Source organism: Mandrillus leucophaeus, unplaced genomic scaffold (genome assembly GCF_000951045.1).
Source record: "Mandrillus leucophaeus isolate KB7577 unplaced genomic scaffold, Mleu.le_1.0 Scaffold94, whole genome shotgun sequence".
Lineage (NCBI taxonomy): Eukaryota > Metazoa > Chordata > Mammalia > Primates > Cercopithecidae > Mandrillus > Mandrillus leucophaeus.
In genome coordinates this window covers 3,956,541-3,969,394 of record NW_012110252.1, presented here as the reverse complement: position 1 = coordinate 3,969,394, position 12,854 = coordinate 3,956,541, and the positions used below count along the sequence as shown (strand labels likewise).

Sequence of the window (12,854 nt, the reverse complement as noted above, 5' to 3'; positions counted from 1 at the left end):
GCTCGCGCTGCCGGGCCGAGCACCGCGCCTCCGGAGTTGGCGGCTGAGACTGAAGGAACTACTGGCGATCCGGAGCACCCACAAAAGTCTCGCCTTTTCTCCCCACCTCCCACTCCAGGCACCACGTGACGGCTGCCGAGTTGGGATGGGGGTGGCGGGCGGGGAAGGCTGGGTCCGTCTCTCTACATCCCCACCCCCTTCCTGTCTTCCTCTTCTCCCGCCTCCGCACGTTCCTGGGAAAGGGGCGCCGGGGGGGCGGGGGAGGGGAGGCGGGAGAGGACTGGTAGTTTTCGGAGGTGGAAAGGCTGGAGATTGGGGAAGCCGCGGGGAGGGCGCAGCAGGTGCCGTGGGGACCTGCCGGGTGCGGACTAGGGTCTGAGGACTGCGTGCCCGGCTGGCCCTTCGCATATAGGGACGCGGTCTCCCCACTCCATGTCCTCTGCGCCTTCCAGGACTGGTCAGTACCCCCAGCGACTGGGTCCAGCCCACACCGCTGAGGCTGTTCCACTGCGGGCCGCTGGAGCCTGGCGCCCCGGAGGCTGACAGGAGGGGCGCACGTTCCCGTGCGCCTGGCAAAGTTCCACGTTCGCAGGCTCCCTAGGGTGTCCTGTGCAGCTGTGCCCCCTCTTCCTCCGAGGCCTTCTGTCAAGAACCAGCTCGGCGTGGCCAGTCTGGATGGGGGTGTGGTGGGGACACTGCCTTGACTGTCGCACTTGCCCGGGCCGCCCTCCCTTCTCCCGCCTGCGCGCACCGCTGGAGGGTGCATTGACACCGCCCTGGTCGCCTAGCCTAGGAGAACCCCGTCCCGGGGACACCTGCGGTGAGGTCCCACCAGAAAGCAAATCAGGGTAAAGAAGAGGGTTGCTCTCCTCCATTCCTTGTCGCCAAAACGCCGACCAGCTCCATCCTGCTTTCTCCAAAGCCACCGATTATTAGTACATACTCCCACGTCCTCTCCCGGAAGGCCATCCCAGCCTCGGACTCGGCCTCTGGCTGCTCCCCACACCCCTGAAATTCCTCTTCTTTCCGCAAAGTCCAAGTGACCCACCTTGCGTACTCCCGGGGAAGCCCCGGTGCTATCTTCGCCTTCCTTCACGAGCCTTGCAGCAGGTGTTGCGGGAGACCGCTAGCCCTCCGGAGTGTGTTGGTGCCCCCGCCCCCAATCCGCACATTCCCACCCCCTTTCCCCACATCCTTAGGGAGCGTCCATTTCCGTGGAAATCGCCTCCTAAGCTTTGCCCCTTTTCACCCTTTTCTCCCGCGGCCACTTCTTGGGGCAGCTCTCTGGCCGGAACGCTGATCATTTATTTCTGCATCCTCCCAGCTGAGCTGGTCTAGAAAGGAGCTTAAATGACTTGCTTTGTAATTCCTCTGCAGAGATCGCTCCACGTCTGCCTCGGGCTCCTTCTCTCCCTCCCTCCCCCCTTCTTTCATTTCTATTTGGTTAACCCCTCGGGGAGACTGAAATGCTTTGACCATTACTCACCTGTCTGCAGACTCTGATCTTACAATTGGCTAAATTACTATCTCTAGAGCAAAAGGGCCAGTTTATTTATTCCTTCGGGGAACCCATCGGAAGAGCACGTGTGAGTCATGATTCAAGTAACTGACTGGGCCAAAAGGTCCTTGAGCAAGTTATTTTCAGTTTTCAGAGGGTGCAATTGTAATATAACTTTTATTCAGAAAGAAAACAAAAGGATTTTTTAAAGTCTGAAAGACAAGGACATTTTACATAATTTTCATTTAAGATAAAATAAAACAAATTGCACAAATTAACCAAATAACACTGATCATACAATACTCTTTAAAGAAACAATTATGTGCTAAAGTAGCCGTATAGATCCTAAAAATATTTCTATTGTGCCTAGTTTACAAGCTCCTGTACATAAGCAATTATAAATAGTTCACATCTAGAAAAAATACACATAACCTTTAAAATAGAATTTATCCTTACATATAAACAGTCTTTGTAGAAAAAAAGGATATTAAAAAGAATTCTTCGTAGCACCATTAATTTTATTTTTAAAAGTGAACATTGCAAATAGAAATTTGCTTTCATTTTTAGAGTGCCCAGATTTTAATAAAAAGAGCAAGAAGATAAAAATCAAATAATAGGATCATAGAGAAGCACTAAGTAGAAGACAATCTAAAGAAATGTCTGGAAGGAAAAACTGTTATTGGGAATAAAATTCGGTCATTTCTGATACAATGACACACTCCCAATCAGTGTCCACACTTTTGGACCCTTTTCATTTTTCAGCAGAAGCACAATTACACCGATTACTATCACCTGACTCTCTGGCAACGAATCTGAAATTGCACTAAAATGAACATTTCTATCAAATTGAGATTTATGAGATGGAGATGAGGAGGAAGGAACCCTCTGGTTTTTTGGCAGGCCCTGTTGTAGGTTTACAGAGTGTACCCACAAACAATTTGAGGACCAGGACAATGAACATCACAAAAACTTCAGTTGGGATTTTAAAAAATATATATTATCATCAACTTCTAAGACTTAGTACATTATTTCAAGAGCATGGCGCTGATTCCATTTATTGCTGTCTTTTTTTTTTTTTTGCTACAAATATAATTTCTCTTCCAAAAAATTTACAACTTCTGTACAAATATTCAAAAAAAGTGCAAAATTAAGGATTCTGTATCATAGGTGTGTTTACGCTTAATCCTCTTGAAACACAATAAATGGAGTCTATCTTTATTGCCCTGTCAGAGATATGAGCTCTGGTGGGTTGCCTGCTGTGAATTTGACAATGAAGGCTCTGGTACTTCAATAGTTTATTACTGTCATCTCTACCCAGCAGCGCAACCCCCGCCACCCCCCGCCCTCATTTCTTAAGTGCTCCAGTCCCAGCTCACTAAGGGAAGAGAAGTCCTTTATACATCATTTGAACCTTGACTGGCACAGGAAGAGAAGCTATCATATAAAGAATCACTCAAAGTTTCCAAGTTGTCTACCCCAGGCCTATCTGAACTACTCAAAGATGTCTCTTCATTTTTTTCTTTTTCTTCCTCCTGTCCTTCAACCTTGTTCAGAGAGTTCTTCTCTTTTTCTAATAAAATCACAGTATTGCTGTGAAATTTATTGAATGACTCCAGGGAAATTTTCGATAATCTATTCTCGGGATCGTCTTTTGTTTCTTCAAGTTGTTTCAATTTCTGCAATAAAAAGAAGAAAATATTAGAAACATATTTCTTTGGAAAATCAAGTTATTCTATCTAATATTCAATTATTGTCATATAAAGTACAGTTTACAGGGATAGAGAAAACCTACAAGTCTTTAACAATCTTCTAGTATAATTAAATGTAATAATAAAGCCAATTTTAGGGATAAATCGGGACTTTAATCATTTTACTGAGACAAATAGGTCCCAATTTGCAAACCAGTTAAGTGCCACTTAATTTCATTTTAAATGGATCCATTTGAAATTTGTTCAGGTAAAGTGCCTTATTTTTCTTCATCAAAGTTTCAAACTCCTCTCTTTCCTTGCTAACTATTAGTTGTACTTTTTCTAAATATGAGTAGGGATTGAATTTCAGCCAGAAGTTATGGTAATTTTTTTTTTTTTTAAAGAAGACATAAAAATCCCTTAACTTGCCATTTTCGAATACATGTTAAGCTTGTTAGAAGCGTTGCCATTTTGGTATTTTGTCCCTTTATGGGACTTAAGATATTTGAAAGAGATCTCCAGGTTTTTGGGTGTAGATCCCAGAAAGCCCAAGGGCTTAAAAATTAAAGTGGCAGGTGAACAGCTGAGTAACCCCTCTGCTCCAGAAGGTCTAGTAATACCAGTTTACACTGGAATATTACTGTTATGAATACCCTGTGTGATGTTATAAAGCACCGCAACCAAATTCAATGATTATTATAGGTAAACCCTGTAAACATAAATATATTCGGTTGCTCAGTTGGCTCCTAAGGGCTAAGGTGAGGACAGAGGGAGGCAACCGATGCCAAAAACAATGACAAGAACAGATGTGTAAAAGTGTCTACAATGTTTCTCATCTTCTTTTCCTCTTTCCAGCAGAAATTCCATCCAAACACAAGAAAGAAGCAGGCCCAGGGGCTTAGAGATGATAGTGAGTGTTATCATTTATTAAGCATTCACTAGGTAAAAGACACTTAACAGATTCTATCAGCTGTTTCACAAACCTGCAAGGTAAACATCCCCATTTTAAATAGAAGGCACGCAAGGCTCAGAGTGACGGCGATATTTGCCAAAGGTTGCCCAGCAAGTGGCAGAGAACAGGATTTGAATTTCTGTCTGGCTGCCTTCCACGCTCTTGTTCTTTCCATTAAACCATGTTCTTACGTAATAAAGGACAAAATGTCCTGTTTTCCATTTTGTTACCCAAAAATTCCACTTAAATAACTTGCCAAACCGTCTCTAACATGTGCAGTTCTGCTGTGCACCATGCTCCCCAAACCCAACATTGTTATGCTGGACTTACAAGGTTGCAATGAGGAAACTGTGTTTTGATCGGGGAAAATAGATAGAGTCAAAGCCTATGGATTCTCACATGCTAAATATTTAACAGAAAGAGAAGACAGAGATGGAAGTGGATGGCTTCTGTGTTCCAAGAGCAGACACGGGCAGAATTTCTCTGCTATAGGAAATGGTATAATTCTACGGGAAGATTTGAAAATCATCCTAGATCTCGTGCTTATTTCATTATACTATTAACGTGCAGAAGCATTACTCACGGAGCTAATTTTCAATCTCAAACAGCTACCCTGAAACCAGAGGCAGGTTAAGGAACAGACTCCTAGCTGATTACAGAAAAGTGGCTCCATAATTAGAAATAACTCCATCCAAGGGCCCCTTTTAATACTATGCCAATTTGCCTACATTTACCAAATGTAGGTAAATAAAGGGCATTCAATGCAATTTTCTCTTTACCTGGATGTCTTCTCCCTTTTTCTTCATTTAAGAACCACAAGTATTTTTCTTACCTATTTCTCATCTATGTGGATCTCAAATTCATTCAACACACACTCATTAGAGAAGCTACTGCAAGGCAGGCTGAAGGCTTTGGTACTGAGGATACACAGCTGAATAAAATTGTGCCCTGCAGGGGATCGTTGAGGCCCCGAGGGCAGACAGGCTGAGCTTCAATTTCAGCTTGGCCCTTTCGTGGGCTGAGTGCTACAAGCATCCTTCTTCAGGTGTAAAATGGTGATAAGACACATCTTTATTTCAGGATTGCAATACGTATTAGAAATAAAGAACTTTAAAGCTCTGGCAGAGAGTAGTAGGTGCACAGTAAATGTAAGGCTGGATTCTTAGTCTAGAATGGTGGTTCTCAAAGTGGGTTCCCCAGACCAGCAACATCAAAATCACCAAGGAATCTGCTAGAAATGTAAGTTCCTGGATCCCACCTAGACCTACTACATCAGAAACTCCGAGGGCCAGCCATCAGTTTTTAACAAGATGACCAGGTGATTCTGATACATACTGAAATGTGAGACCCACTGGTCTAGAAGAACATGCGCCCTGGCAGACAGGTGGAAAGTATAATTTCCACCTGACAGACAGGTGGAAAGTATAATTCGTTGTGAAATGGTGGACTATGGAAAGAGTTAATTGCCATTAAAACACTCGCTGTCATCAGGTTTTCAAATGTTTCAGGCTTGCAGATTTGTTGCTTCAGTTAATTATAACAAAGAAAACCTACACCTGACAGGAAGGTTATAGAAATGAAAGAAGGGTCCATTATTTAAAAAAAAAAAAAAGCAAACAAGAAACATGACCTTCTCGGGCTTCCTTTTATTTTTAGAGTTTTGATGAAAAGTGAGTGCAGACATATTACTTGACTGTAAAAACAACATCCGCGCAACAGTGACCATAGGGGCCAACTAGCTTTCAGCCTCCAGGCAGAGCAGTCACAAGGAGTGGTGAGGGCGGCAGCCAGCTCAGGAGCATGTGCTGGATCTAAAGGCAGTAGCAGCTACTTAGATCTAGCTGTGCAGAAATGTGGGTGCGGATCTTTTGATTTCAAAGGTGAGGAGAGACATCTAGATCAATATTTGCTTATATTTAAAATTCACTGGCTTTTAATTATTGGCTCACATTTAAAGAAAACAATCACAAAATACCCAGTATGCATACTAAATTGAAATATTTGCACTGTTTGAGATTCTGAGCCAGGGATGGATGTTGTTTTATCCTTTTTTTTTTTTTTTTTTTTTTTTACAGTGTCCTACCTTGCCTCCTCCACTCCCCTATTCTGCTTCCCCCAGCTTTCTTTTCAAAGGCCTAGTCCAATGCTAAATCATCAGTAGTTTCTTAACGGAGACTTCCCCTAGCATCAGAAGAGTATTAACTATGTCTTTGGGCTCCTCAAGTGGTTCTGCCAGCTAAGAATAAAAGCACTGAAGTGGCTTACTTTTCTGCCTAGAGGAGCATAGCGAACCTCAATATTATCTTGTCAGATCTCAGATATTTTAAAAATTTTGTAGTTGAATAACATTTAGATTTAACATATAAGGAGGGATTGAGGTGAAACAATAATGTGTTAATGATCTATCTGGCACAGGATAACAAAATAATGCACATCAGTTTGCAGCAACTACATGTGAAAGTGCTTTGCAAACTAATCACGGTCCTCACAGTCACCATTGAACAGTGTGTGTTCTGGACAGACACCCTGCTAAGCATAGTGCAGAGATTATATGTTTCCATCCTCACATGAATTCTACAGGGTGGGTGCCATTAGTATCTCCATTTACAGGCAACCAAGGCTGGAGGAAGGTAAGTGGCTTGTTTAAGGTCCTGTAGCAGTGTGGGATGGACTTTGGATTTAGATCTAGACCATCTACCTGCAGAGATGAAGCTCTCAACTTTCATCTTGGAAAAGTACTTTATGAATATTAGACAATATTACCTTTAAGGGAAGCATCTGAAATAGCAATTATAGATCAAAAACAATAATGATGGATCCAGTGAAGATTAGTGTTTGACAAGAATTGTGTAGGTTCCATAAAACATTGCCAATTCCTTCCTGTGTCGTGCTTCATCAGAATGATGATGAAATTAATATACTACATCTGTCACCTATAGGTGGCAACAGTTGTACAGATGACTTTTTGGTGGATTTTTTTTTTTTTTTTTAAACTACACTTGGGAATAAAAGTAGGACTAAACAGGCAAGATGAAAATACATTTTCAAGTTTAAATAAATAGCTCTGCATGTTCTTAAAATATTTTCCAGCCTTTGGTGTAACCATGGAATTATTAGTGATAATTCGAGCAAGAAGTACATAGTGATATATTCTTCAGAAATCTCTTGAGAATTAGACCTTTATTAATTTAACTCCTTGTAGTCAAGCAGTCATTCAATCAAACCTATCTACTATGTGACTAGCTTTGTGCAAATACTCTTGTGGTCTTGATTCTCAGAGGAAGTTTTATAGAAGAGGATGCTCTTGGAATGGTTTTGAAGGGCAAATAGGATTGAAATATACAGCAAGGAGGAGGGAGGGCATTCCAATGAATATCCATCTATTATGCCCCTATTGCATCTGTACAACACTGTGTAGTATACTTCAGGACCAGGAGTTGCCCAGAGGGTAATCCTCCCTTTGGGGATTCTGTAGTAGACAATAAATCACTATAAAGAGAAATAGGGACATGCCTACCCCAAGAGGTTCTAGGAAACTCAACCAGACTCATGAAAGTATCAGCCAGTATGTGGGTTATAAAAAGCTTTGACTTCCAAACCACGTTCTCATCTATGATCTCACTTTGCTCTTCCATCAGCCTGGAAGGTCAGGGTGGCCAGAGTCAACTGTACTTTCCATGTGATATTTATGGAATCTGTGATTCACACAGATTCAAATCCAAGTGAAATTAGGCCTGAAAACTTAGCTTTCTGATTTTTCACACAAAAATTCACAGCAGCTTTTTTTTTTTTCTAACAGTTCACAATAGTCATAAAGTAGAGATTTCTGACTAGAGCAATATCCTGAACACCAAGAAGGATAAAACTGGAGGAGATATGGACCCTTGCCATATGGAAGAGGTGGAAAACATATAAGGCGATACAGAAAAACTCAAGTGATAAACTAGCAAAAAATATATGCATGATGGTATCAGCTTCAAAGAGATACATGTTATGTGTATACAGCCAGAAACTCTTGTCCGTGGTAGAGGAGAAGAAGTAGCAAATTCATGAAATGGTGCAATCAATTATTATTCTATGATAAATGCTACTCTTTCATTATTTCAAATACATTTCCATCCTTTGATTATATCTTAAAAATATTGGTTAGTATATGTACTGTAAATGTCAGGAAGAGATCAAATCTATTTGTGAAATTCAAATGCAGCATCCTTCCTCAGCTGGGCACTAACATTTACATTGAGGATTGGAGGCTCTTAGCACAAGTTAATGCAAACAGGACTTTAATCAACATAATTTCTTATTTCTCTATTGCTGTAGAGATTCACTGCCAATGGATCAAGAAAACATGTGGTAGGAAAATAGCCCTATTTATAAAGTGTTTTTACTATGAGTCAGGTACTGGGTTGAATGCACTGCATGAGTTATCTCATTTAATCCTAACAGCAAGCCTATGAGATAGCACCATTATCATCCCCATTATACAAATGAGAAAATGCAGACAGAGAGGTCTAAATGTTAGTCCACATACATGTGGCTAATAAGTTAGGCAATCAGGATTTGAGCAGAAACAGTCTGACTACAGGACTTGGGATCTTAATCACTGTATATTACCCCAGTATTTAAAAACCAGCGTGCAATTCCTGACATTGTGCTAATTAGTTGTGTAAACCCTCTGACCCTTAGTTTCTTCCCATTAAAGGTTTTTTGAATCTTCCCAGTCTATAAAGCTCTGTTACTCTAAAATATTCTTAATTGGATGTGTTCTGGGGGCCTATTATTGGAATTTGAGGTGGCACAATAACCAACCCGAACACCCCTCTTCCCCACCTTAGTTCTCAATGACTTAAAAAATAAAAGAAAAAGGCTGATGGGAGGCCAAAAGATCAGTTTTACCAGCAGAAAGTTTGATTGGAGAACAAGGTTTCCATCTGTAAAGAAGTGGGTTTCCTAACACGGATCCCAAGAAATAGACAAGTTTAGTGATCAGCAGCCCTGGGCTGGGAAACAAGTGTCTTCCTGTAAAAACTACAGCATGAAGGAACAGAACAGAATTTTGTGCTTCTGACAGTCTGATTCCAGAGGGAGGCTGGGAAGTGCAAGAAGTGGGGAGCAGCACTTGCAGTTCCCTTCCTCAACTTGCTAGGCAAGTCAGTCCCTCATTCTCTGGGAGAAGTGAATAAGGGGGCCCAGAGATTCCAGGAGGGTTACCCTAGGAAGCTCCTTCCACGTGGAAACATTCAAAATTGAGAAGAAGGTGTACAAGGCGTCCCCTACTACCACCCAACATCTCTCATTACGTATTACGTATGATGCAGATTTTAACTAGATAGTCATACATGGACGAAGACCAAGAAGATGCAGGAAAATTCTGGTGCTGCAGGGAGTTAGTTTGTGCAGCGAGGCCTCTCTGTGGGCAAAGAAATAGGAAGGAGGTGATCCAGCAGGTGTGAAAGATGGCAGAGCTTCCATTTGGAAGCAAATAAATGAAGTCTAAGAGACAGTCTGTTTAATCAAGGGTTTTGGGTAGAAGTTGAACATGTGATTTACCCCATCCCTTTACTCATGAACAAATCTTGTGCACTGGGAAGATGGATTCAGGAAAGAGTTTTATGTTATGTTCTTGCTGTGGGAATGGGGAGGAGGTATTTTAATCCAAGGTCTCTTAGTTGAAGACTTGTGCACATCTCAAAGTCTATGTTAAGTGCTATTTGCGAGGGGCAGGCCAACCTCAAGGGAAAAGACGCAGCTCAAGTCATTTCTCTTTTCTCAGAGGCACTAGTTAATCTCTTCCTTAATGCCACCTCTTACTGCATTCCTGGTGAAGCTACTTTCTAGATGAGACATAAAAATAGATAGAATGACCTTTGGTGATCACTAGAGACTCCTCCACACTTTTCTCAAGAGTTGTGATATTAACCCTGTTAACTTGGTCAAATTCCAACTTTGATAATTACTTTCTCCTAGTGCTCAGTTCCCTCCGTTACCTCAACTGGACACATTACTCTTCACTTGCCCTTCTGAAAAATTAATGTGATGCATTGGTAATAGAGAACCACTCTCTCCCTCCAACCACACTCAGGGAGATGTGATTTGGCACTTGGGGGCACTCTGTTTTCTTACTGGGGTCCTAGAGATTCTTCAGTATCCTCAGGGCAAACAGATTTTATTAGGTGAAAGAGTAATTTTCAGCAGAGATGTGCTTTTATGACTATATTAACTGTATTGCTGTCCTTTACTGTGATCGATGGCTTTCAATGACCTCTCCTGGAACCCCTGAACCCAGAGGGGGAAAATGAACTTACTTTTTGAGAAAAAGAGCAAGCAGACAGAAGGTCAGTGGGAAGCTTAGGGTTGTTAGAAAATAATACACCTTGTGGAAAGGAAAATGATGCATTTTGAAGATAAACAATGGCCACAAAGGACATTTAAACACTAGATCAAGAGTACTGAAGGAAAGAGAAGTCATTTTATCAGTGATGAGATACATCTCCATATATGGAAAATGGGGGAAAGATGGGAGGAGATGTCCCTTAGGAGGAAGATAAAGTAGCAGGAAGATAACCACAAATTTGTTTATGGCATAGGAAGGCATCTGGGAAGAGGAAAGGCGTGTAAATTGGGGTAAAATTCTTATATGAACATGTAAAACATTTGTGATTTCTGCAAACTCTGATGTAGCATCATCATTTCCAATGCCCATTTGAAAATTTGGATTTTCTGTTTTTCAGGGGGTGAACAGATCTACAAAGATAATTTAAAACATAGGTTGACTGACTCTAATAATGCTTCAGATTTGATGAGTTGTGGTCAATTTCTCCAAAAGTAAAATGTGCACTATTTTCTGATGATCCAGAATTGGGCAAACAAGACAGCTCATTGCTATCAGTCTGCGTAAGCAGCTTAACTAACTGGAACATGTTTCTCTGTGTTGTTAGATTCCTTTTTCTTCTAGCGCAGTAATATTAATTACATAATTTATGCAGGAATGAGAATTGAGCAGTTCCTAAGAACTTCTAAATCTGTTCAAGTAAGGTTAAGAATTTCAGCTGACAAGAGTGAGGGCATCGAGATTTTCTGCTTTTAATTTATATATACCATTATGAGTAAAAATAAATATATATACTATTCACTTGACTTAAAAGATTGATTAGCCTTTTGTTTTTTTACTACCCTTTCCATCATTTTATGTCTTAAATATGTCTTAAACCTGTCTGTTCAGCAAGCTGGGCCATGGCAGGCTTAGATGTCACTGTGCTTGTAGCATAAAAAGTCCATGAACTTTTGTCAGATGAAAATGCAGCATTCACTTGTGTATTATAACATGATAACCCTATGTTTTAACTTTGGAGTGATAGATTTTTGACTGTTTGTAAAAGAAAAAATACATATATATATATTTTTGTGACTCAGGTGAATATAAAAAAAGCTTATATTACTATTTTTCCCATGGAAGTTCTCCTTCCAAAAGAAAATCTCCATTAGAGATTGGTGGACATCATAAAATTATACCTGAAAGTGCTAAGTTTTTATGAGGTATGTTGTGAGTGCCAAAGCTAGGGAAAAACATTCTATGCTATTCATTAACCTATATAAATAACTAGATGACCTGGAATTACTTCCAACAGAGTTTGGTACGCCATTTAGGAGCCACAATGCATTATGGCACCCAATTTATTAGGCACTTTACAACAGCCGTGGAATTAAATGGGACTGCAAGCTAAGGTTCATCCAGGAACATGCTGATATTGGAGGATGCAAGAATGTTTGCTCCACTGATGTGTGATTCATTTCCTACTGCAATTCATGTTTTAGGTCAAGAGCTGGTCAGCTTTTTATTTGGATAAAGTTATTTGACATATTGAATCCTGAGAGCCAGGACAATTCAGAATTGGAACAAATTTATTGATCCTTATTCTGAAAAGAAGAATTTTTTTTTTTTTTGGTGGGAATTGTTTTAAAGATTCTTGCAACAATCAATTCTGTGTTGCACTCTAGTTTATGGCAACAACTGTAGGATGCTCTTAATGGCCACTACCTGGGAAGCACTGGGGTCCTAGAATGAGGAGACATGCTGGTGGAGAGGTTGCCGATGGGAATCTGCTTCCATTCCGGATTCCATCCCTTGCCCTACCACAATATGACAGTGACACCACTTCACTCTGTACCCACGCTGTAATGAATACTTAAATAGGGAGTCTGCTGTTCCTGCCACATCATTTGTTTATTCTTCAGATATTTACCAAGTACCTACAATGTACCAGAAAGTATTCTAGATAGTACAGATACAGTAGTGTATGAGAAAAGTCACATGGAGTACACATTAAGGACTCTATAATATGAAGTAAATATGGAACAAAGCATCAGATACACCAGAAAGTGAGTCCCTGAAAACTGCCTCGTTGAGTTAGAATCATCTACCCAGTCTGCTCGTTGGTCTAATAATTGCACCTAGAACACAAATATCCTGTCAAACTCCGAGTTATGGATGTGCCCACCCCAATGGTATTTTTGGAATAACTCCCTGGATTTTCTAAAGCTTCTTTTGATCTTCTTCCATTTTCAGTCTGTAACATCATTTAGGCAGATTTTTTTCATAGGTTAACTAGTTACTATTTACACTCACCTTTCTTAACCTTTCTGAGTCTAATGACTTTCTGAATTTGACATGTTTAAATCAGAATTTCTTTCTTTTTACTTTTTTTTTTTTTTTTAG

The 12,854-nt window shown here is 40.7% G+C and overlaps 2 protein-coding genes across 6 annotated transcripts in view; both read right to left on the bottom strand.

Moving 5' to 3' along the window:
* LYPD1 (LY6/PLAUR domain containing 1) overlaps positions 1-1,437 on the bottom strand; it is a 32,247-nt gene extending 30,810 nt beyond the window's left edge. For 4 of the 5 annotated variants that reach the window (XR_001004936.1, XM_011970303.1, XM_011970302.1 and 1 more), the window contains exon 1: positions 24-793. Coding sequence is in view for 1 of the 5 variants with exons in the window: in XM_011970300.1 (XP_011825690.1) it covers positions 24-408 (385 nt within the window). In the remaining 4 variants the exon portion in view is untranslated. Of the gene's footprint in view, positions 1-23; positions 794-1,048 lie in introns of those variants that run through there. The other variant, XM_011970304.1, reaches the window with a different exon arrangement.
* Positions 1,438-1,645: 208 nt separating this feature from the next.
* The window catches only part of NCKAP5 (NCK-associated protein 5), a 904,755-nt gene continuing 893,546 nt past the window's right edge, over positions 1,646-12,854 (bottom strand). Inside the window, exon 18 of the mRNA XM_011970297.1 lies at positions 1,646-3,174. Within this exon, the coding sequence (XP_011825687.1) occupies positions 3,158-3,174 (17 nt within the window). The 3' untranslated portion in view covers positions 1,646-3,157. The remainder of the gene's footprint in view (positions 3,175-12,854) is intronic.